We start from the raw sequence: 26,665 nt of genomic DNA, 5'->3' as shown, positions 1-26,665 counted from the left end.
AGGTGCCAAGAACCGTATTTGTCCACATCTATATAGCAATACCTAAAATGGTGCTTACCATGAGAAAGCTTTTTTTTTTAAATTCACTTTGTATACCGATTGTAGCCCCTCCCTCATCCCGCCTCCGGATCCCACCCACCCTCTCTCTTCCCTTTATCCTCCCCTCCCCTACTCCTCAGAAAAGCAGAGTCCCCACCAACCTACCCCAGCACATCAAGTACATCAGGACTCAACACATCCTATTCCACTGAGGCCAGGCAAGGCAGCCCTACCAAAGGGAAAAGCAAGCAACAGAGTCCATGTCAGAGAAAGCCCCTGCTCTCCTTACTAGGGGACCCACATGAAGACTAAGCTGCCCATCGGCTACCTATGTGTAGGAGGCCTGGTCCGGTCTGTGAATGGTCCTTGGTTGGTGCTTCAGTCTCTGTAAGGTCCCCTGGGCCCTGGTTATTTGACTCTGTTGGTCTTCTTGTGGAGTTCTTGTCCCCTCCATGTCCTTTTATCTCCTTTTCCCCCTACCACCTATCTCCCCACCCCTCTGCCTCCCACCCCCCACCCTCCACAAGGCTACCTGCACTACACCTAATGTTTGACTGTGACTCTCAGCATCTGTTTCAATCTACTGCCGGGTGGAGCCTCTCAGAGGACAGCCATGCTAGAAGCTGCTCAAATATTTGCCTTGATTTTTTTTTAAAAAATTAAAATTAAAGTATCTTGGGGATGAAGGGCTGGCTTTCTGGGTAAAGCACTTGCCATGAAAGATAAGGACTAGAGCTCAGATCCCCAGAGGCCACATACATGCCAGCAACACGCGTTCACTCGCCTGTGATCCCAGTGCACAGAAGCAGATTGCATTCCCTGTGACAAGCTGGATACTTGGCCTACTTGTATCACTGAGCATCAGGATTAAGTAACAGACCCTGCCTTAACACAGCACATGAGAAGCAATTGAGAAAGACCCCTAACTTGGCCTTTGAACAAACACACACATATGCAATCGAATCTGTTTCCCTAAATGTAGCCTATGATAAAATTTTTTATTAATTTATTCAGATTACAACTCAATTGTTATCCCATCACTTGTATCCTCCTATTCCCCTCTCCCTCCCACTTTCACCCTATTCCCCTTCCCTAGGTCTATGACCAAGGGGGACGTCCTGCCCCACTATATGGTCATAGGCTATCAAGTCTCATCTTGGTAGCCTGCTTGTTCTTTCTTTGAGTGCCATCAGGCCTCCCCACCAAGAGGAGGTGGTCAAATATGGGGCAACAGAGTTCATGTCTGTCTAAGTCAGTCTGTGATCTACACATAACTGTGGAGAATGTCCTACAAGAAGAACATCATGATGGGTGGATCGGGGCCCGGGGGGGTCTGCTCAAGCTATTGCACTATCCAAGGACAATACAAGTAGCAAACATCAAACCCCTACTCTGAGCCAGCCTATGATAAAATTTTAAAGAGAAAACTCTTTAAAGTTCTTGTCTAGGCCAGGTACTGGAAACTCTGCTTTCCAGAAATCATTTCATATAATCATCACAGCATCCTGCTGGAATAAAATATATTACAACCTGGCTTCACTCACTCAGGTTGATATATATTTGAACACTTGCTTACCATCTAATCTATGTTTGCTTTTTAAATTCACAACTGGAAGGAAAACAGCTAAACTTTAATGACTTTACATTAACATTAAAGATTTACTCTTGCCAGAATACTTGATGGTCTTCATCTCGATCAGGCCACACTTGAAATCTATGTTATCATTAATTTTTAATTTACTATTATAAAACAAAACACAAAATATATACATGTAGGTATGCACATTAATATTTATGTAGCACCCCCACTTAAAAAATCCTTTACAAAGCCAAAACTTACAGGGGTTAAGTGGCAGACCTACTACTAACTGAATCCTCAAGGTGTTCAACTCAAGTTAGAAAGGCAGAATCAGTGTGTAAACACGCCATTTAGGAATGTCAGCGTATGAAAGGTGGTTATTTACAAAAACTAAATTGAGTTGCTTGGGTCAGTATTGGTAGGGTCATCATCACACTCATAAATCCAGTTAATATTTTCAATCCCTAACCCACCTGATTTCTTTACAGCACTTGGCTCAGTCTTCTGCGGCCTGTCAAACAGATCTTTCATTTCTCTGACATATAGCATTTTAGTCGTCTTTTTCTGTATCTGGCTATTCTTTTTTCAATGTTCTTTGTCATCTCAGCCTTCTAGTTTAAGGCCAGTCCTTGCTGAGCTTGTTCCTCAGGCTCTCTTACCCCATGCCCTACTGACAATTACCAAACATATGACAATCCTTTCATTCTTGTCCCCAAATCTCTCCTTTGAACACTAAATGTTGATGATGTTGTTTTTGTTGTTAGTTTGGCTTGGTTTTTTGAAACAGTGTTTCTCTGGGTAGCCCTGGCTGTCTTTGAACTCACTTTGTAGACAAGGCTGGCTTCAAATTTACAGAGATTCACCTGCCTCTGCCTTCTGAGTCCTAGGTTAAAGCAATGTGCCATCACTATGTGACAACAAAGGACCATAAACTCAGTAACTCACCAATTGGGCATCAGCTTCTTACAAGAGTAGTTTGCATATGCAATAGTATAGATAAAGAGAAAAATAAAGGCAAAAAAAAAGCAAATTTGAAGCATACGAGTCTAAGGTTTGATGATAGGAGTTTGTGGGAATTCTTCTGGTGTCAAACACTTGACATATATAACTAATTTTCCATAATTACTTCAATATTGGAGACTATCTCTCTGTCATTTCATAAGTATATTGTTCTAAAACAATGACTATCATTTTTAAATAAATAAAGCTTATTCCTTAGGAAGAATCTTATGAAAGTTCTTTTATGATTTGAGATTATGAAACATTACATCACTTCCCGCAGAGTTTTCCTCCCTCTAAACCCTATATTCCCCTCTTTATTCTCTTTCAGATACATGGCCTCTTTTTCATTGTTGTTTCATACATATATATATGTATATATATCTACATGTTTATGATTTTTTTTCATAAATACAACCTGCTCAGTTAGTATACTGGTACTTGTATGTATGTTTTCAGGGCTGACCATTTGGTGTCACACAACAAGTTGGTGTGCCCTTCCCTGCAGAAGGCCGCCTCCCACCCCTCTCAGCATTCCCTAGTTGCCTCTGGTTTCTGTGTAAGGTTGAGGCTTCATGGGCTTTCAGTGTCCACGTTAACGTGTCTACCGCTAGTGTCCCTGTTCAGCTCCTATTTCGGCAGACATGTGGTGAGACTTTACGGGCGGGGCTCCCGGCATTCCGAGGAGACACGGCCTCACAGCAACTCCTTGTTCCTCTGCCTCTTAAGAAGCTTTATGCAGGAACGACTTACACAGAGTATGTAACAGGAGCCTGGCTTAGTGAGAGCACAGATAAGAAAGTTAGAATGGGTTCCCATCTCACCCCCACCCCCCATCCCAATCCAGAATGCACATCATCCTCCTGATCAAGGAAACAAGGGCTGACATGGTGTAGGCCAGAATTGCCTTGTTACATTTAGAATTCCTTCTGATGCTATTCAGCATTTTTAAAACCTTTTAAACTGGAGCAGTACTTTTAGCTTTAGTCTTCTTTTTTCTTTTTGAAGAGACCTAAATTAAGACTTGTATCTTTAAATAAAATTTGGAATCTATTTCCCTAAGACTGAAGTAGTAAGAATATAGGTTTCAGGGTGGCAGAATGTCTTTTTAGCTACCTTCCATACAAAATAATTCCAAGTTGATTCTTCTCTCTCTCTCTCTCTCTCTCTCTCTCTCTCTCTCTCTCTCTCTCTCTCTCTCTCTCTCTCTGTGTGTGTGTGTGTGTGTGTGTGTGTGTGTGTGTGTGTGTGTGTGTGTATTTAAGAGTAATACTTTGGAGATTAGACTATTGCTAGCATTGTAACCCAATTTCAAAGGAACATTCACTAACTTTGTAATCTTAAACCAAAACTAGAACTGTAGCCAGGCTTGACTAGTAATCCCAGCACTAGGATGGCAGACACAAGCACATCCCTGGGGCTCGTTGGCCAACCAGGCCAGTGCACTCGCAAGTCTCAATAAATAAAAGACTGTCTCAAAAACCAAAACCAAAACCAAAACCAACATGTATGTTACTTGAAGAATGATAGCCATTGTTGATTTCTGGCTTGGCTCCACATACACAGGCACACACGTGTATGCACAACAGCACAAAAAGACACAAACAAAACCCATGTACATGTGCATGTACATATACATATGCACACACACAAAAATTGTGCATAGCAAGCTTGAGAGTATATGACCCAGTGGATAAAGTGCTCACTGTGAAAATGTAAGGACCTGAATTCAAATCCACAAGTCCCACATAAAAATCTAAGTGCACTGGCAGGTGTCTCTTACCCCAGTAATGCAAGGCACAAAGGGTTGGGAGTGGGGAGCAAAGGTGGCAGAGACAGGGACTCAAAGCCCAATCAGTCTAGATAAACAGGAAAGTCCCAGGTTCAGTGAAGAGACCCCATCTCAAGAAGTAAAGTGAAGAGCAAGGCCACCCTATGTTTATCTTTGGTCTCCACATACATGTTCATGTACACACACACACACACACACACACACACACACACACACACATACACATCACACACATCAAATTATATGCTAATATATTAAGGTGACTTAAAACGATATATATGCAATAATATCATTTGCTCAGATAATCCCATTCTTCGACAACATAATGTTAAAAATCTATTACAAAAGAGAAAACAAAATTCCTTCAGCCTTTGTTATGCTCAATTTATCCCTCTGACTATTTCAAAAAAGAAATATGAAACAAGATTAAATATTTAAATCTAAAATAAGATTTTTAAATGTAACATGGAGATTGATGACAGACTATATATTGGGGTTGCTGAGGTCTAAATGTGAAATGTACGCCAGATTCACAGATTTGAACACACAGTCCTCAGCTGGTGGTGTGAGAGCACCACTGGAGAGGGGAGAGCACCACTGGAGGGGGAGAGCACCACTGGAGGCAGGAGAGCACCACTGGAGGGGGGAGAGCATCACTGGAGGCAGGAGAGCACCACTGGAGGGGGAGAGCACCACTGGAGGCAGGAGAGCACCACTGGAGGGGGGAGAGCATCACTGGAGGCAGGAGAGCACCACTGGAGGGGGGAGAGCACCACTGGAGGCAGGAGAGCACCACTGGAGGGGGGAGAGCACCACTGGAGGCAGGAGAGCACCACTGGAGGGGGGAGAGCACCACTGGAGGTAGGCTCTGAGGCTTTATCATAGAGCCCCACTTTCTGCCAGACCTGTTTCCTGGCTGTAGACACCATGTGCCTAGCAATCTTATGCTCCTTACTTCTATGCCTTCTCTCCCATGTATTTCTTCATCTGCAAACAAAGATGAGCTTTTCCTTAAGCTTACCTTAAAACAGGTACCTTGACACACCAATGAACAAAATATCTAATAAAGAGGTACATTCATAGCTGTTTTCATTATCTTATCACAAAGCAGAAAAAAGCCCAGAGGATCACACTCTCATATCTCACCTTCCTTCTGTCTCTACCCAAGCCATCTGCCACCACGCCCCTCCCCCACCCCCAGAACTGTGAGAAGAGCAAAAACTATGGAATGGGTCATTGGTTTTTTTATTAAACACTTGAACAAGTATGTAAAGAGAAGGTATAAACAATTATAAAAAGATCTTGCAAATCTGAAGGGGATTTTGATGTAGAAACCAGCTCTCTGTGGGTAGTCATGGGAAAGAACTCACAACGAAACTGTACCTTGCTCAATACATCACAGTGAGAACAGAGGCTGAGGTCAAAATGATTAAGGATTAGCAAGGCAAGGTCTGGCACACTGATTTAGATGAAGAAAAGGACTTGTAATTAGACATGATATAACCAAACTAGACTAAGGACAGGAAGGCCAGGGCTCTGGCCAGTGACTGTCTGCTCTACCCTCCAAGTACTTCAGTCCTTTCTTACACTGTTGCTGCTAATGCACTAATTGAGGTGGGCTCAACTGTGTCTGACTGTGGTAACTTGCAACAGGAAACTCTTGCCCTGGAGGGGGCTTCAGACCACCACACAGACAAGGAGCTAAATGTGGTGAGCAAGAAAGCTTATCTCACAAAAGTGACAACAAAGAAAGGAGAATGGATGGAGCCCAAAACAGCTACCAGGTTGGAGGGCGACATTACCGACCAAGAGGTTAACCCATAGCAGACAGGCAAGGTCAGGAACTAACAAAGCTAGAGTCAGAGATGGACAGAGAGAGAGAGCTAGAGAGTGACCCGCTTAATCATCTGGTTAGCAGAACCAGGGAGACATGTACACAGCAGGTGGGCCTTCCAATGGCTTCATGGATGACAGCCCAAGGAATTAACCAATCTCAATAGAGATTACCTCAGCTTCTGTCCAATTTTAGCCATGGCACTATAAAAACACAAAATAATAGAATTCAATGGTGTTTTCTTCTCTTGAAAACCTCTCCCACTCGCCAGATTTTCTCTTCTTTTTCTTAATTTCTCCTTTTTTTCCCTCAACTATTCACTCTTCTATAAATCTTATTAATGCTTACTTCTGCTTTGCATACAGACATAGGAGTCCAGACCTTGAAGTGTCATCAACATGAGGAAATGGACTCAGAGTTACTGTCCCAGACAGTGGGTCTTTGGTGATTATCAGCATTTGACATCCTAGGTCCCTGGGTCAAATACACCTGAGTTGTGAGAGGTCAGGTCACTCACTCTCAAACCCCTCATCAATCTTTATTTTTATTTTATATTTGTGCTATGTAGAAGTTTATATATGTGCTATGTAGAAGTTCATGTATGTGTATGTTTGTGTCCATCTACATGTAAAAGCTGTAGTTGATGTTAACCACCTTATTTTTTTAAAGACAGGATCTTTCATTAATTCTTGAACATACCAATTTGTCTAGACTGAGACTAGAAATCCGACTGATGTTCCTGACTCTACCTCCTCAGCAACGGAATTGCAGGTGAGTGCCGCCGTTTTTAATGGGTGTCAAGGATCCTGACTCAGTCCTCACACTTGAACAGAAAACACTCCACCACAGAGACATCTCTACCAGCCAATGAACACTTTAAAAGGGGAAACATGAACTAAGATAATATTTTTCTAACTAGTTGAAAGAAAATAGTGGCTGGAGAGATGGCTCAGTGATAAAAAGCACTGGCTACTATTCCAGAAGTCCCTGGTTCAATTCCCAGCACCAACATGGCAGCTCATAACAGTCAATAATTCCAAACCCAGGGGATCCAATGCCCTGTTCTGACCTATGCAGACAAAAATCCCCATAGCCACAAAACACGTTTAAAAATAAATAAATAAAGCCCAACTAGTGGTGCACATCTTTAACCCTCCTTACCCAGCACCAAGATGCAGAGGTAGCCAACCTCTGTGATTCAAGGCCAGCCTGACAGTTCCTAGCCGGCCAAGGCTACAGAGAGAGACCCGGCCAGAGGAAGAGGAGGAGGAGGAAGAGGAGGAAGAAGAGGAGGAGAAGAAAGAGGAGGAAGAGGAGGAAGAGGAGGAGGAAGGGGAGGAGGAAGGGGAGGAGGAGGAAGGGGAGGAAGAAGAGGAGGAGGAAGGGGAGGAAGAGGAGAATGAAGGGGAGGAGGAAGAGAAAGAGAAGGAAGAGGAGGAAGAGGAGGAGGAAGGGGAGGAAGAGAAGGAGGAAGGGGAGGAAGAGGAGGAGGAAGGGGAGGAGGAAGAGGAAGAGAAGGAAGAGGAGGAAGAGGAAGGGGAGGAAGAGGAGGAGAGAGAGAACTATTACTACTGCAATGATGACAACAAAGAGAAGTAAAGAAAATCACGATAGTGAGAAACGAGTCAACTCTATACTACAGGCTTTGAACATTTTTTATGAAAATGGATGATTACTGTATTTGAATCTGAAGCTGATAGAAATCTAAGGTGGGTTCTGGAAATGGATAGTGTAATGATTAATTCTTTCAAATTCAAATATTCGAGCATGTGCACCCTAACAGTACTTGAGAGTGCAGACAGTGAGATATTTCTCATTTCACATCAGTATTTCCCTCAAATCTACAATGATGACTGTAAAATAGAAAATGACAGACCTTTCTCTTAAGAACGTAAGTATAAAAAGGAAAAATGAAAGCATACCAAACTTGATTAAAATCAAATCCTATGCAGGTAGAAATTAACCTGAAATTGTACACATAACTTCATAGAAAATGGAGGAATCTGATACTCATCAACCAAACAAAAGGAATCAATAATCTGCATGAATAAGAAAAAGAAATTTTACAGCATTCAGTATCAATGTCTGATGTTTTATCTTATTAGTGTAATAAAAAATAAAGTAAATATTTGAAGAATAAAGAGAATCTATCCTAAAATTTTAACCATCAATATACTCAATGGAAAAATTCACAAAGCACTCCAAGAAAAGGCATGGGAAACAGACTGGTAACTGCTTCTGGGCACTCTAACCAAAACAGTGAGATAGAAGATGGAAGGTGGCTGCTAGCTCACAGGACAAAGGCACCCCCATCAGCACCATTTGGCCCTGCCAGACAGAAGTCCAGAAAGATCGATATTAAAGGAATCAACTGTGTGCCGTCAATACGTACAATCAATATGACTAGTTAGAACATGAAAAATTAAAGAGCTCCCTATTTCTCTCTAATTAGATAAATAAATTATAGAGAATTATAGGCTACAATAAGAACAATAAAGTATAAAATGCTCAAAAAATCACCACAATTATAAACACAAGGGCTCTGTAAAAATCAAAATATAAAAAGAAAACAAAAACAAGAGGACTGAGGAAATGGAGAAGGCTGAGCTCCCAGGAGACTGAATATAGTACAAATATTGTTCTCAAATAGGCGTGTTAGACTGGCAGTTTAAAATGAAGGCACAGTGTGCACAGGTAGCTGGCACTACGCTAACTATGCTACACCCAGTATCTCACTCAGTCACAGGAACAAATGAAGTAGCCAAAACCCGCTTGGATGAACTGTGTTTACGAAGGCAATGACCTGAAGAACTCAGAAATGAAGGAAAGAATGTTAAAGGTCAAGAACTCTTTACACAGAAGAGGAAAAAACACTATTAGAAATTAAAGAATATAATAACTTTTCATCAAACGTGTATGGTACTGTGAACAGGAAAAGACTAGGTTAACATACTGAAATAATTAACATGAAAAGAGAAATATATAAATTATGTATACATATTTTATCATTAACCCAAGAAAGCACCTCTGTTTCTTTTATTACATTTTACATTGTTCTCAGAACACGAGATAATGTAGAACACACACTGTAAGGACTGAATAAATGGTTGATGAATTAATGAAACAACCAGTCCTTAAGATTTCAGCAATCAAAGTACGGTTTAATCAAAATTAAGGTTATAACAACCGCATAGCTGTTTTTGGAAAAAGAATAAATTCAACTTAGGTCCAACCTTTATTTCAGTGGGTAACTGAGCATAACTGAGGGACGAGCTATGAGGGAACACAGCAATGAAGCCTACCTCCAAAAAACATGAAAGACAGATGCTAGGAACAGGACGAGGAATGCCATCCCTAGCTCATGATATAACTAGCAGGGAAAACTAAAATCTCAGTAGGAAAATAAATAGGAAAAAGTATTAGACCACAGGAAGGGGGCAGGGAGGGTGTCACCCTCACAAGCAATCAAAAAGACCAAATTAAATTTCTTCTCAGCAATATGATTGACAAAAATAGCCTTTAAATCATTCAGGCCCTTTGGCCCAGTAACATTTCCTTTGTAGAAATTCATCACCAACTTGAAGGTTACATAATGAAAACATATTCAAACCATACGGGTTACAAAGCTTTGTGATAACATTTCTATATAAGCAAAGTAGACAACTGTGGTGTTTTCTTGCTTTTCTTTTCTTTTGTTTTGTTGTTGTTGTGTTTTCTCCTTCCTTCCCCGACCTCTCCCATCCCCTGCTAGGAACTGAACCTGGAGCCCTGCACACGCTAAGCAGAAGGTCCACCCAGAGCTACAACCTAAGCCCTCAAGACTTAACAATATGAGCTTGTGGCAAATTCAAATCAGTGGTTATGCAACTGATACTGTTTAAGAAAAATAGAGGCTTCTGATAAATGTCCATCTAATAATTTTCAGAAGCTTGGGATGAGGTAGGAAAACATTAATTCATTCTCAAATCTTTAAATGGTTCTAATGGTTTTATTTAATAAGAATACTTGAGATTATCTTCTATAACATACTTTTATGAGTATGGCAAGTTTTATCTTCTATTTTTGAGATTCTAATGTAATTACATTATTTCTCCCTTTCTTTTTCTCCCTCAAAACCCTGTCATACACAACTCCCTGTTCTCCTTCAAATTCATGGCCTCTCTTTTACTAATTGTTATTGCATGCACATATGTACAGACTATTCATATATTTTCATAAATATAACCTGATCAGCCCATACAATATTACTTGCTATGTATGTTTCCATAGTTGGCCATTTGGTACTAGGCAACCGACTGATGTGCTCCCGGTACTCCCAGATTTCCTTGGTTGCCGAGGGCTGAGGCCTTTGGGCTTTGGCATGTACACTGTGTTGCTCCTGTTCAGGCAGCCATGGTGGTGAGACTTTCTGTGGCGAGCGTCCTTACCTGTTGGGTGTAGCTCCTGTTATTACTGAGAGTCACAATCTTAACAGCAAACTCCCTGATGATCTGGTTCTTGCCGTCTTTCTGCCCCCTTATCCACAGTGTTCTCCGACATGTATCCATTGGGACTAGGCCCACAACCCTGTACTTCTGTTGTGGTTTTCTGTAGTGGTCTCCATAGTTTCAAAGAGAAGATTCCTTGATGAGGAGTAGAGACTACACTTACTTGTGGACAGAAAGTCGAACGTTAACAGGTTGTTGTTGATAGGGCACACCATGGCTTATTAAATTAGAAGTTGCACAGTCTCCTGACTTCACCAGCACTGAGTAGTAGCTGGGTTTCTAATACCAGGTATGGTAGTCCTCATGTTGGTCATAAGTCCAATTAGAGAGCTGTTGGATGCCACTGAGGTGTGCTTGCCACTACTGCACCCTTGGAGTTGTCATGCCATGTCAGTTGTTGATATGGGTCACTGGTGTCATAGCTACGCAAAATTATGTTCTGGAAAGCCTACTTGTATAGCTGAAACCCACTACACTCTTTTCTTGCATATGACTCTCCACTCTTCTTTTAGGCATTGTCTGGTCTCAACTCCGTCTCTGAGATTTCATGACTATATATTCCCGGTGGCATTTGAAAGGAAAGCGGCACTTAGGCTTACTTCCAGTCTTCCAGGTCCCAGTACTTATTTTATGTCGTTGCTAGTAGTCTATGATCCTATAACGAATTACAGTTGCTAATACAATTTATTATCATCCATGATATACCCTAAAGGTTTTACAAAAAATCTAAATTAATGTATTCTTTCCCATTGTATCAACTCAAAGAATTCCATATTATTTAGATATCTTTCTGTTTGCGTTACCTTTTACTCAATACAGAACACCCACCCACTCAATCACATAGTATTCTTGTTTATTACAAATACCTTCACCTTCCCTAGGTAAAAAGGAGCCACTTTCTCCTATAACTCCCCTTAGAACAGTAGATCTCAACCTTGGCTGCACACTGAATTCACCTGGGAAGCCTAAAGATACCTTCTCAACCTCTGAGACTAATTTAATTAGTCTGAAGTATCACCTGGATAATGGGATTTTTTTTTAAGCTCTCTAGGTGGTTATAATATGCAACCAAAGATGAGAATTATACATCTTCCTTAAGGAGAAAATACATAAATCTTTAAGTAACCAAAATATACTGGCTGTAAAAAAAATGTTAACAATTTTGGACAACTCCACCATTTGATACTTGACTAATCCTTACTCTAGAGAATGCGTCACCTCTGCCATCAATGTGCTTGTGCCTACAATTTGCAATCATGAGGTTCTTCCCTTATGGTTGTTATATCATCATGTCAGTAGGGGGAAAAAGTCTCAATTAAGTTTGAAATTCATATAAAATATGTGTAAGAACTCAAGTGGCTTACCCCAAAGTGTGATTTTTCTTTAAGAACTCTTTAAGGTATTTCATAACCTCAGAGTCATCTTTCTCAACTTTTAAATTTCATTTTTACTTATTTATTTTCTTTGAATAGAACGGAGACATAGACACACATGCCAGGGACAACCTGCAGCACTCAGCTCTCTCCTTCCACTAGGTGGGTTCCAAGGACTAAATTTGGGTCGTCTGGCTTAGTGACAGGTGCCTTTACCTGCTGAGCTATCCAAAGGACCCAGCTTTCCCAATTTTCTTTCGAAATACTTTAATGACCTTATAGTTAAACCTTTTCATGTGTCTTCTGATGAGTATAACTAAATGTAACTCTTAAAACAAAAACAGAAACAAAAGAGGTAAAATGCAATCACAATACTTTTATTTCACTGTACAAGCGGTCTTCACATATTAAAAAAAAAAAAGAACAATTTCATTTTTTAAAGAAAGGAACTCCAATAGCACTTAATCTATTTGAGTTCTCATTAGCATAGCTCGTTCTACCAAATTAAGTGCTGCTGCTGCTGCTGCCACCAGCCCGCAGTACCAGGGCACCCTGTGGAGGGGTAGATGAATCAGCTAAAGCAATAAGCCTATTTCTCTGCGATACCATTTTAAGTCCAGCCCGAGGTGTGTCTTTAATGTGTGGTTTCCAAATGGATCCCAGGAGGACAAGGTATTCCCTATTGTTAAAAGCAGCAAACACTGTAACCTAGTCCTTTGGTATTTGTCCCACACTGTCCCAAAGCCCAAGGAGCACAAAGGATGAATGATGCAGGCTCTTCTAGAACAGCACCGGGTCTCCTGGAAACCCGGCGAAAGAGCGAGAGGGATTGTGGGATTCACCACTGCTTTCTTGTCCCTCTGCTGTGGTGGTGGCATCGAAAAGGTTTCCTTGAAGTCATTGGTTCTGTGTCAGTAGAGATGTCCATTTCCAGAGTTTTCTTCAGAAGGGTCCTTACAGGTCTCAAAACACATTTAAGGGCAAAAGTTCCACAGAGAAGTAGAAAATGTGTATACATTTCTTTTATATTATCTTTCCTCCATTTTAGATCTCACTAATTCTTTGAGATATAAGTTAAATCTGAGACTCGCACATGCCCAGTATTTACTAGATTCTATATGCTACACACCACGTATGCTAAGTATACAGTATATTCATATATAGCATTGGGCCACAAATGTATCTTAAGCCTCAAAAGTAAGGCAACACATCACTGGGACAAAATGGTGCCATGCAAAAGAAAGACATCCTCTCGGCACTTGCAAACCTGTCACTCATTTCTAACAAGCCTGACTTTCCAGAGCCTGGGGATCATAAAAGTTATCAGAAGATTAAAAATAAATAAATAAAACAGAAAAGTCAACTGGTTCCGAAGGGAGATGAAAGTGGTCATTTTTGCATAGGTTGAATATGCCTATCAAAGAGCCTGGAATAAAAGTGTTTCAGATTTGGGATTTGTGAAAATTTGCATATATATTACATCGTATCTTGGGAATGGGACTCAAGCATAAATACCAAATGTATTCATGTTTTCTGCTTACCTTCCAAACATGGCCAAAGAGTAATTGCTGACAGCCTTTTTTTAGTTTGCAACTATGACTTTTCAAATAAAACTACATATGAAAGGATCCACTTGTAGACATTAAAAAAAGCTTTAAGACTGCTGAGCATTTAGGCTTCTGGATTACCAGATTATGGATGTTTTCCCCAAACTACAAATGTCAAATTAAAGAAAGGCAAATATTGATTGCATCTTATCTCATCCAAAACTGTCTTCTCGCAATGCAGTCTTGCAAATCAGTTTTACCTAAAAAATTGTGCAGATTCAAAGTATTATTTATATATATATTTCTCAAACCTAGAACTATCAAAGGTTATGCAAAATGATGAGAAATGAATGTACGGAAAGGCTGATTTCACAAAGTGCACTGGGCATCATCTTAATGGCAATGCAAATAGAAATACATGCACACAGGCATATGAATCATGCAAAAAGTTATTAGGTGAAAATTTCATCTTTTAAATTTGTTTTTCCTTATTTCTAGTTCAAACAGGATCTGGCTGGTTTCTCAACACATAGTAAAACCAAAAATAACAGAGTAAATGTCTGAGTACAAACCTCCAGTTCCTGCTTACTCCAGACTATCAGCTCTTTAAGTCCTACTCATCGTAAACACTTATGAACATAGACTTACAGTAGGAACAGGTCTGTAAATAGACTTCCCTTCTAGGCTGGCCAACATGCTTGCCGCGGTTTCTCCAGCTTTTAACCGAGGACTTCATTTGTTACTAGGGTCTCAATTATTAAATATATGTAATTTGCCTCATTTTTTAAAAAATTGTCTTTCTAGCTATAATATTGATCTCCTTTAATCACCTAGAACTACCCAAGGGTCATGATTATTATTGTTGGTTCTGTAATGGTGCAGATACAATCAAGGCAATAAACATGGGGGGGGGGTGCCAATCAGTACTTACTGCTCAAACTATTTCACAATTGCCTGTTTGTTACGTCATGCATGTGACCCTGCATATGTTCAGTTGAGGCAGTGGGACCACCTGGCCCAAGGCTCTGTCACAGAAACTAACCTAAATCTTCTGTAAAAGCATCTACAGCCACTGTGGGCCCAGCAAGCATCAGCTGTTACTCCTGTGTGTTCAAGTGTGCCAGTCAAAACTGCAGGCATACAGATTTTCACTGAACTGAGTCTTAATACTAGGAAACATCCTCAAAAAGCTACTGGGCACAGCCTCTTACTGGCTCTGAGGAGCATTTTAGGCACATGAAAAAGGGAAAAACTAAATGCTTCCTGTGACTCAGCTCTGGTTCCTAAAAGCCAAACAGTCCTAACAATGAACCTGACTACGAATCGGAGTCGTGGCCTCCAGGAAAAGGTTCTGATCTCTGTAATTAATCGTCTTCAGGATGAGGAACCTTTCAGACCACATCTCTGGTCCTCTTAAGTTCTCAGAGTTGGGAAAAGTGAGCAAGCAGTGATAAATTGTTTTCCTGCCTGTCTGACTACTTCAGGACACAGAGGAAAAGTATACAATGAGTTTTGGTGATTTTGCAATTATCCTGTTACTTCTTTTATAAAACCCATCTGTATAATTCAAGACTTAAAGTAAGTTTTGGCATTAATTGTTGGCTTGTGCATCAAATTCACATGAACACAGTTAAATTCCCTTTTTATTTTCCCTAGCAGGAAACCTGACTGCCAAGAATTGCTCCAGCTCCCTTTAGCAAGCCGCATATCTTAAAATAAAAAAATATATAGTAGGGGACCTTTTGAATAAGATAAATGCTTAGGCTGTTTGTTACAGGACCTCACTGTTAAAATATAAATCACTAAAGTTCACCTGATGATGCTTAAGGCTCTCAATATTTAAAAACAAAAACTTCTAAGCTTTTTTTTTTTTTTTTTTACTAATTTTGCATAGAATGTAGGCAGTGGCTTTTGTCCTTTAGTGAATCTGGGTTTATTTTAGTAACGTCTGAGTAACATTACATCAACAGTTTCCTCAGCAGCATTGTGAGTACACCTGTCTGCCAATTCAAATAATTTCTAGAGAAACAAACACTCTGTTTAAACAGGAAGAGCCAGGAGAGCTGCATTATTTGAACAACCAAGGGAGAGTCCCCTTCCTTAACAAACTGCAACAAGTGCTCACAGTAGAAAGGAGCCAGCAGCAAATGACTTTTCCCAAAAGGAGACTACAGGAAACTATTCCAAACACAAATAGCCTTTTGATTTGTACCGAGTAATATGTCTTCCACATTAACATACTGAAATATAAGCTAACATGCTATGTGAAAGGTGAAAACTAGACACTGGGTGATGCCCACAGACTTTGTGCGGACTCCTACCACAACATAAATGTAAAGCCCACACTTCCTTTAAGAGCGGCTGCTGAGGTTGGCACTTACTGAACCTAACCGGTTGATACAGACTGGGCACCCGCAGCACATGAGGATGTATGACCTCATCTAGGAGTGGAGCAGCAGGCTCACCAGACACGGCAAGGTATTCGCTCTTCACCTGAGGAATGACAGCTTTAGCCATGCCAAGTGCCTTGGTACTGGGAAATGCTACTGTGACCTACTTCTCTCGGACAGCATGAGGAGGCTGCCTGGAACCAGTTAGATCTCTACCAATTCACCACTCTATGAACCCCCAAGAGGGTTGGGCTACCTGAAGGGCTTCTGTGACTAGCCTGTCACAGTAGAGGAATGCCCCCAAAAGCACTCCAGAGAACGATGGGGCCGGAATCGCTGCTCTTTCGCTTCTGATTTTTCAAAGTTGGAAAGAACACTTAAGACGGATCCTCTTGGAAAAATTTGACTGTGTAAAGGTGTGGTTAACCTCAGGCACAAGCAGAGTTGTCCACCCACCCCCAAACTCAACCAGTAGCACCCAATAACTATGCACAGCTTTTAACATGCAGAGTATAATTCAAATAAAAAACAAACAAACAAATGTGGCTAGGAGGGTTGTGCTAGGGGGCATGGTGGGAAGTGATAGGAAACTCCATCCTCTGGTCTTCAGTTTTATTCTAAAAGTCAACTCAAAAGGTTCCCAAATCTCTAAAGGAAAGCTCTCACATACTGAAGTTACCATTTTGGGCTAGTAATAAAGGATTATATACGTAGGTAAGGTTTGTGGACGCTGTGCAAGCTCTGGTCTCGCTGGGTGCCCGTACCATGCCTCAGGCTGAAGAGACCGATGGAGATTCTTCAGAGAGTTCCAGGTTCCACTAAAAGGCTCCCTAGACAGTTTCTATTGTGCACATTTATCCAATTAAGGCGATTTAAGTCATCCCTTTGTGTATGGTACAGAACATCAGACTTCTGGGGTCCTGCTTTAAAACTGTCATGATAGACATTTCGTCTGACAGAACTTCCTTAAATCTTTGGAGAAGGAGCCAGAGGCAAAACGCCTGCACTAGTCCTTCATCTGTCATTAACAGTGGACTTCATTAAGCCTGCCACAGTCTGGAATCACTCACAGTCACTCTGGGTGCACATCTCCTTCACTGTTTGAATGCCATGCTCGACTGTTCGGTAATGCAGGAAACTTAGCAATGTAACTTTGCCTTTCATTCATTAAAGAAAATGTCGAGTCCTTTGCCTGAGTGGAGAAAAGTGCCCATGCTCCCTCCACCCGATTCACCTAGCTACACGTTTCTCAGTCTGTCCTAAGGGCAAAGCCCAGCTAGACAACCCCACAGCAGCCCAAATTAAAGTTGTTGGGAGTTGCATTCTAACCCTGTCCCAGCCTTATCTACCCAGGTGCAATTACTGCAGGGCCTGCAAGGTGGGATCTGCTGTTCAGTCCATGTCTTGAAGATGAGGTGCAGCTGCCAGCTCCTGCCAGCTCAGGCCAGCTCTGACTAGCTCCGACCTGCCCCCAGACACCCTACAAAGACCGACTAAAATAGTGTCCAGCCCCTCACAGAAGGACGGCAGCAGGTGCTCACCCAGGAGAAATCCCTCGGGGACAGCGGTGTGGGGTGGGTGTGGGTGTAAGTGGCCATAGGGAGCCCCCAGTCCCGCCACTCACCTTCTGCTGCCTCCGAGCCATGTCGGTGGGCTGCTTGGCGTTGAAGGGGTACGCGATGCACCTCACCACGAAGACGTACAGCTGCAGGCGGATGCGCCGCTCCTGCTCCTCGTCCAGCTGCCGCTCGGGCTCGTCTCGCCCCTCGCTGAGCACCGAGGGGCTGGGGCTCACGGGTCTGGCCGCTCCGCCGCCGCCGCCTCCTCCGGAGCGCCCCGGCGCGTCCCGCCGCCCTTCCCGAACCGTGGCCGGCGGCGCTCGCTGGGAGCCGCCCGGCGCCACCAGCACCTCGCGGCTCTCCTCCTCCAGCCCCTCGTCGGACTCCTCCTCGCTGGAAGAAGGGTCGAGCATGGTGCTGCCTGGGGGCCCGGGGCTCCTCGCCGAGCGCAGCTGTCAGTCCCCCGCGGGTCCGCGGGAGCCTAGGACCGCGCGCGGCGGCCGCAGAGCGAAAGGGAAAGTGGACCGGGCTTTCCGGACACGTCGAGTTCGGCGCCCGGAGTGTTTGCCGCGGCCAGGACGCCGGGCGGGAGAGCGGAGCCGCGGGAGACGAGAGGCGGAGTTAGCGCGGGGGCGCTCGGGGGTGGCCCGGGGACCGCGCGCCCAGCCTTGGCCCGCCGGCCCCGCGCGCGCGCGCGCCCAACCCCTGCCGCCGACCCCCCGCCCGCAGCCCGCGCAGGTGAGGAACCTGTGGCGCCTCCAAAGCAACACGTGGAACGGAATGTCTAGGAGCGGACACGGGGACGCGGAGCGCGCGTGCGCGCCGCCGCCGCCGCAGCCGCCGCCTGGGCCAGGCGAGTGTACCGAGTGCCCCGGAGCGCGCAGTTTGCAGAGGGCCGCTGAGCATCCGTTTTCTCGCAGGCTTCCTGCGGAGGTGGCTTTGGGATTGGGGCTAGGAACGCAGTCCCCCCCCAGGAAGAGGGGAGGGAAGGAAGTCTGGACACTGCTGGGACCCGATTCGTGAGAGCTGAGTGCTGAAAAGTGGGACTCTGCCTTCACCTCGAAGTATTCTTTCCATGGAGAGTTGAAAAAGTCCCTCTCCTGTCTTCGCTGCGGTGGGACACTCCTATGAGCAAGTTAGACTTTATATTTGCAAATGATACTCTCATTCAGAACAAACACAGCTCAATTGTTTCCTAGGTTGAGATAGAATTGACTCAAACAAAACAGGTTATATTCGGTGGACAGTCAACAAACATCCTAGAACAGGCCAGGTGTCCAGCATTGTTAGCTTGTGGCAGAGGCACAAGCTGGGGCACACAACACACGTCGCTCTCTTTCCTGGCCTCATGTGGGCGTATCATAGTTGCACCTGAAGCCTGTGCTATCTGAGCAGATTTCTCGGTGCCAGAACTGCCTAGCAGGTTCTTTTTTGTCATTCTGTAACTTCTGTCCTGAGCCCAGGCAGAAGGGGAAGATATGCAAATCAGACATTCAACGCTTAGGAACAGTGTGCAGTAGCCACTCCAGCCAGGAGGTTGCAGAGCTCAGAGGGAAGTAACACAGGACAAATTAAGAAGCCACCAACCAGCTCTGAGCTTCTCCGTCCTGTGGCCAAGTAGCAGTTTTAGCTTTTCCAGGCCATTTGATGGTTAGATACACAGACTTTCCTTCCGCAACTAATGGTGTTCTCCCTCGATGGAGAAAATCAGAGGACATTTTACCCCTAGGGACTCTTCTCTATTTTTTAATCCTTGATTGATCCCTTAGTAATAGACGGTCTTTACCAAGGCCCTGCCTCCTAACTGATGGTCAGTGCTAAGGGAAATATATCTTAAAAATTGATGTGCTTAAATACTTTTGGACAAAGAAGGCAATAAGTGGAAAGCATTTTATTTAGGGCCTTTTTTTTTTTTTTTTGTGCAGTTTGCAAAACTCTGTAGGCTATATATCCTGCACCATTATCCTAAGGCACATAGGTGACACTGTGCTAACGATCCTCTCTTGCACCAGATTTTGCTCTAAGCACTATATAAATGATGTCAGCTGTTCATCTTTAGTTCTATAGGACAGATATGCAACCTGAGTCTACAACACTGGCAACTAATGGATTAAGGACTCAACACAGGCTCTGATTCCTAGTAATGGTCTGTTCTGTTGTGATTTCTTTTTATTGTAAATAAGTAGATTAATATGTAGTGATTATTAAACTAGGGACCGAAATTATATTTTTCGGTTCTATTATTTACTACTACTTCTTGGTGGGATAGTCGATTACTTTTTCTCCATTTAATGCAATAGCTTATTTTCTTCCCATTAAAAATTACTAGTAGTGAGGGATCTCCAAGCTTTGGAGGTCCCACAGGAAAACAGGTAACATTTTTAAAAAGACAGTGTGTTCAGTGTTTTCTCCATGAAGATGAAAATAAAAGTCATAGATTATATATCCAAAATACAACAAAAAGTAAAGAAAAGGATAAAAGAACAAATAAAGGAATAGAGAGGGTTATACATTTCAGGTCATAGGGGGTAAAATATGGGGTAGGTAAAATCTAGGCTAGGCAGTTATATCTCAAGATTTGGAAGATGAATAAAATCTGGAGGTAGCTTTTGTGGTGGTTTGAATGAGAATGGCTGCCATAGGCCCACAGACTTGAATACTTGGTCCCCAGTTGGTAGAAGAATTAAATTGGTGGTGTTTTTGGAGGAAGTGTGTCGCTGGGGTTGGGCATTGAAGTTTCAAAAGCCCATTCCCACTGTATCTCTCTGTGTCGCCTGCTTATAGAGCAGGATGTAAGCTCTCAACTACTACTCCAGCGTCATGCCTGTCTGTCTGCCTGTCTGCCTGTCTGTCTGCCTGCCTGCCTGCCTGCCTGCTTGCCTGTCTGTCTGCCTGCCTGCCTGCCTGCCTGCTTGCCTGCCTGTCTGTCTGCTTACCTGCCTGCCTGTCTGCCTGCCTTTCTGTCTATCTGCCTACCTGCCTGCCTGTCTGCCTACCTGCCTGCCTCTCTGTCTGTCTGTCTGCCTGACTGCCTGCCTGCCTGCCTGTCTGTCTGCCTGCCTGTCTGTCTGCCTGCCTGTCTGTCTGCCTGCCTGTCTGTCTGCCTGCCTGCCTGTCTGTCTGCCTGCCTGCCTGCCTGCCTGCTTGCCTGCCTGTCTGTCTGCTTACCTGCCTGCCTGCCTGCTTGCCTGCCTGTCTGTCTGCCTACCTGCCTGCCTGCCTGCCTGTCTGCCTACCTGCCTGCCTGTCTGTCTGTCTGCCTGCCTGCCTGCCTGCCTGCCTGTCTGCCTGCTTGCCTGTCTGTCTGTCTGTCTGCCTGCCTGTCTGTCTGTCTGCCTGCCTGTTTGCATGTAGTCATGCTTCCTGCCATGATAGTCCTGGGTTCACCCTCTAAACTTTAAGCTCCAAATAAACCCACTCTTCTATAAGTTACCTTGGTCATGGTGTCTAAGGCAGATAAGTAGTTAGATATTGATGCTCTGGCGCCTAGTTTGGGAAGCCACAAAAGTAGGCCAAAGACACTGAAGCTCATTGGTTCTTGGGCTGCCTTTGGGAAGCATGCCCTTCTTGGTTTCCAGGGAAAGAGGCAATGAATTTGGCTGCTTGAGTAAATAAGTAAAAAGGATAAAAAAAAAAATATGTAGATACATGGCTTCAGGAAACAAGCATGTACCTATTTTTGCGTTCAGACACCTGCTATCCTGTTATAATTGGCAAAAAACAAACACCATTCAGGAGGAAGACTCCTGGGGGTGGAGCTCTGGACAGGTGGTAAGCCTGCATGACTGGCCATCTGAGCAGACAGTAAGCAGGGGCTCTTAGTGTATGGACCTCAATAATGAGAACATGGGTGCGGCCAAATTATGTTAGCATATCCTAGATTTGTTTCTTCCTACTAGTGTTAAAGAAAAATCTTGAAGAGCTTCAAGACCTCAGTCTCCTTAACTTACTAAGTCATCCCCCTTGGTTTCTGCTGGACACAGTTGCCTAAGAAAGAAACAAACAAAGAGGGAAAGCTGAGGAGGTCCTGAGTGAGTGAAGACCTGAGTGACCATGTGGTGTTAACATGGACACAGTCATGTCAAGGACTCTAGTGCCTCAGCCCCATGGGCATGGCAACGCCTTCCCTGGGTGAAGTTCAGAGTGATGGCAAAGTCTTCCTAGTGGCCACGTGCAGGTGTTGGTTGTATGTACAGAAAGTGTTTACTGCAGCCTCTCCACCCATCCCAGGATGTCTACAGCTGGAAGAATGCTTTCCTATGGAGACTGCTCGTCCTTGACCTTTCTGTATACTGTAAATCCTGCCTCCCTGTTCAGCTGTCTGCAGTAACACCCCATCCCCATTCCATGGTGAGTAACAGACACATTGAGCTTCCAGGGAACTGCAGCTTCTCCATCAGACAGCCCAGCAAACCAGACCCCAGGGCGTCTGTGTTAGTGTCTCTCTGTCTCGTACTCACTCCTTCTCACCATTTGTCACTGTTCCAGGACACAAGCCATGCAAGGGCTTGGCAGGACATGGGTCAGTGGAAAAGTACTCGGCTAGCAGACACAAAGCCCTGAGTTTGATCTCTAGCACCATATTAAATCCGGCAGAATGATAAATTACTGTGATTCCAGTTGTCAAAAGATGGAGGCTCACAAGTTTAAGATCACACTTGCCTACATAGGGAGCTTGAAGCCAAGCAACATGGGCTACATGAGACCTTTATTTATTTTTAAAAAGAAACCACCTCAAGTAATATAGTGGTATTGAAAGCAGAAACAAGCCACCAAGAGATTACTAAGAAAAAAAAAAAAAAAAAAAAAGTCTGGCAGAGATGATGAGTGCTCAAATTTCAGAGAGGAGGAAGAGAAAAGCTTTTGTGATAACAAAAGATGATAATTATACTAAGTAAAATAAGACAAGACAAGCCCCTCCCCCCAAAATCAAATAGCATATGTTTTCTCTAGTATGTAGATTTCAGATTGTGTTTTTAAAAGAAAAGAAAAGAAAAAAAAATACTTGAGATAGGAGGGGATGCTATTTGGGAAAAGAGACAGGGCCAGTGGGAGGGAAATAAAGGGGCAGATAAAGTAACGGGGAGTGAATTTGATGAATGATCAGGACACTTGAGTAAGGGAACAGCAAGAGGAGACCTACTGTTATGTACAAGGAATTATACTAATTGAACTTGCAAAAGAGAGCCACGGAGAAACCAATGGGCTACTGAGGATGTACTCAGGAAGAGGAGGACCAAGGACAGAGTGCACATCCCAGAGCAGAATAACCTCATCAGGACATACTGAAATATGTACTTTCAGAAGACGACAGAAATTGGAGAATCATCAACTCTTTGAGGGTTTCATGTTATATATCAGAACCCTCATAGACACAATTACAAGTGTAAACTGTTACATCCAGATAGGAAAATCGTCAGCGTATGTTTGGTAGTTGAAGTCGCTGTGTGGATGATAAGGTCTGGCAGTACTTAGATCCTAGTGAAACGAAAGCTGAAGATGTGACCCTTCCTGGCTGTCCTCTACATAAGGCATAGTTTGAAGAAAAGGTACCCAAATTAGTGTCTATTCATTACTAGTTAATTTTATGCTAGTAATTGTCATTAATTTTTCTACTTTTTACTTATAATTGAGTTCTTGCCATGTTCCCCTTAACATATTACCTTTGCAGATCACTATTATGCTCTTTGGTGCTCTGAATAATTGATTATATGATGTGCAACATTAACACTATGATTGGTTCGTACCATTTCAAAAATGCACACAATATACTTGGGGTTACTCTGTGATTTATTTTTGCTTTGGTAAAGGCGAGCATAAAAACAAATTGAAGTTATACAGCTTTTTAATGAAACACCTTGAATGCTAAGGAAAGATGGATGAACAGTAATAAAACATAAAATGTGTTTTGGCAATGATATTTAAATAGGTGTGTGATCTGAATATCTGTAGGTAGGTAGGCAGCTCTGTGTTACACTGATGGGTGCTTTTGACATGAAGGGAAAGTCTTAATTCTTTCCATCTCAATCACAGATAAAAATCATTCTTACCTTTAAGAGAATATGCACCATTCTAAGGACAAAAAATTTAGTCTCTATGAGGGAACAGATAAAACAGATATGAAAGCAGAAGAAATAATTATGTTATCTGTTAGAGAAAAATTATCAAAATATTCTTAAGCAATTGGAAAGTGTATGTTTTATTATGTTATATTATAAAACTGGATTTAAAATTATTTTGCAGCAAAAAGCAATATTTTTCATATTGAATAGAAAAACCGGTTTTGCAATATTTATAAAGAAACTGTCAAAACACAACCCAACTAATAAAAAGCACACTTACAGAGGTAAAATGAAAATTATCAATATTTTTGAAATTTTGAGATGACCGTTCAAAAGGATGCAATCCTCCTGAAAAATCCATTTATATCTTAATATTTCTCTCTCTCCTCTGCAGTTAGAATTTGAGTTCTATAAGAAATTGTTGAGCAATCCAACAATGTACAAAGTATTGTTGAAAACGTGTACAAATGTACATAAATTGACTTTCAATGAGCAACAGAGACATACACAGACACATACATGCACACACACATACACAAAGGAGTTGTGAAGATTAACATGAGGGAAAATACTTGAAAGACTATCTAGCATATATAAAATCTAAGTTTTTTTAGAAGTATTTAGGATCACTTTTATATTAGGTTTACTTTCAGACATAGAACTAGGGAAACAAAAAACTAAAGTTGTAAAGATACATATATACATATATATACATATATATACATGTATATATACACATATATGTATATATGTACATATGTATGTATATATGTACGTGTGTGTATATATATGTATATATATATATTTGTATATATATATTTGGTTGGGTTTTACACTGTTCAGATTTTGTATTCCTGCACTGTTAGCCTTCAAATGATCAAACCAATTCACAAATATTCATTATGATATTTTATTGGTATTTTAGAAATTTTATAATTATTGTAAGGTTTGGCTTGAAAGAAAAACCTAGTATGAGTTTGCTCCCAACACATCTCTAAGTGGGCACTAGTGATAGACTTCAGTTTGCTTGGTGTCTAATTTTTCCATGCTATGAGAAATTTGAAGAAAGCAAATAATTGGTTTGAATTGGATTGTAAAGTGCAGGAAGGTATTAAAAAGATAAAAATACATTGTGCTGAAGTGCTCAAACTGTCCTGAGGAAAGATCAAATTAATTTACATATGTGTGTAATCATGGTCTCTATGAAAGCTGATCTTAACCTCTGAGACTCATGTTTTAAATGTTAGATTACCCACAGACTGTGTAAGACTTTTGTGACACTGGATAAAGTTCAAAAGGTATGCTCCAAAGTGGACAAGGCTGTAAGCAGGCAGAATCCATTTTTCCCTCCTGCTTTCATAGTTCTTTTGTACTTATATTGACTTTGTTGTTAAATGCACTTTCTGCCAGTCAATAACATGTATCGAGTGCCTATTTTACATTAAGCACTACGATATGACACTGTAAAGAGAAAATTGCATTGATTGACTAAGAACTCAAACAAGTCTCACTCACAATTTGAGAATTCTACTATCGTAAACAACTTGCAATATGTCAACAATAGTTCTCAAGAAAATAACTACAGTGGAGAGTTTTCTCCAAAAGTTCTCATAAAATGGCATCAAATGGTAAAATAAAAATGTTTGATTATTAAATATTTATTTGCTTTTATCTGTAGCATTTACTACCAAACTCAATTTCAGGTTACATTTTTCTCTCTTAAAGGTTATTAATGATCCAAAATAACTTCTTTGTTTTTATGGACTGTATTGATTTTCAATATTGCTGTTGTTAGAAAATAAAACAGAAATAGATATTCATCTACAAATAATGGTCTAAGTTACTTTTCTGTTGCTATGATAAGACACCATAAGCAAGGCAACTTATCAAAGAAAATGTTTTTATTAGGAATTTATAGTTCAGAGGGGGAGCCATGATGGGGAGCAAAGGCACGGTGGCATGGACAGCTGAGATCCCCACCTTGATGTATAGCACTGGCAGCCCCCACCTTGATCTATAGCACTGACAGCCCCACCTTGATCTATAGCACTGACAGCCCCCACCTTGATCTATAGCACTGACAGCCCCCACCTTGATCTATAGCACTGACAGCCCCCACCTTGATGTATAGCACAAGGCGGAGAGAACAGACTGGGAATGACATAAGCTTTTGAAACCTCAAAGTAGTGATGTACCTCCTGCAGCAAGGCCACGCCTCCTAATCTTCCCAAATAGCTCCACTCTCTCAGGACCAAGTACTCAAACATACGCGCCTATGAGAGCCGTTCCCATTCAAACCATCACAACAACAAACCTCTACATAACATAAATTCTATATTCCTATTTTTGAAACTGTGCAAAATAGGTTTCATGAAAAGAGTTAGGATTATTTTTCGCACAATGGATTCCTTTAGTGTATGATTTGACAAAATCACTTGGCATCTCATATCAATTTCTCAGTTATTTTGCTGCTATACATTGTTTTGGATTAAATGGATTAAAAACTATGCCTCACATAAATATTTAGTCTAAAGGGAGTATATAGTAGCTTTTAAATTTTGTTCTTCCTGGAGAAAGCTTATCTCTGGGGGCAGGCTGTAGGGGACCGAAAGCCTTGTACCATTCCCAGTGTTCTCTCGTGTCTCTCTGTTCTCAGTCTCTGTCACTGTCTCTGTCTCTCTGTTTTTATCTGGCACTCTCTGTCTGTCTCCCTCCCTCCTCCCTCCCTCCCTCCCTCATTCCTTCCCTCCCTCCCTCCCTCATTTCTTCCCTCCCTGCCTCCCTCATTCCTTCCCTCCCTCCCTCCATACCTACAGTTTAAGAAGTGAGCTCCCAGATTTCCATTCCTGCTGCCATGCTTGCAGCATGTTGCATGCCTCTGCTCTGCCATCATGGATTTTATCCCTGTGGAACCACAAACCAAAATAAACTCTCTTAATACAGTTGCCTTGGTCCAGGTGTTTAATCACAGCAACAACAACAACAAAAATAGCAAATACGGTAG

The 26,665-nt window shown here is 42.2% G+C and overlaps 1 protein-coding gene across 3 annotated transcripts in view; it reads right to left on the bottom strand.

Moving 5' to 3' along the window:
* Cadps2 (calcium dependent secretion activator 2) overlaps positions 1 to 18,247 on the bottom strand; it is a 502,196-nt gene extending 483,949 nt beyond the window's left edge. For 2 of the 3 annotated variants that reach the window (XM_051151874.1, XM_051151875.1), the window contains exon 1: positions 17,665 to 18,246. In XM_051151874.1, the coding sequence (XP_051007831.1) occupies positions 17,665 to 18,012 (348 nt within the window). In that variant the 5' untranslated portion in view covers positions 18,013 to 18,246. Of the gene's footprint in view, positions 1 to 17,664 lie in introns of all 3 variants that reach the window. The other variant, XM_051151873.1, reaches the window with a different exon arrangement.
* Positions 18,248 to 26,665: the final 8,418 nt, after the last annotated feature.

Source organism: Acomys russatus, chromosome 10 (assembly GCF_903995435.1).
Source record: "Acomys russatus chromosome 10, mAcoRus1.1, whole genome shotgun sequence".
Lineage (NCBI taxonomy): Eukaryota > Metazoa > Chordata > Mammalia > Rodentia > Muridae > Acomys > Acomys russatus.
This window is presented reverse-complemented; position numbering and strand designations above follow the sequence as displayed.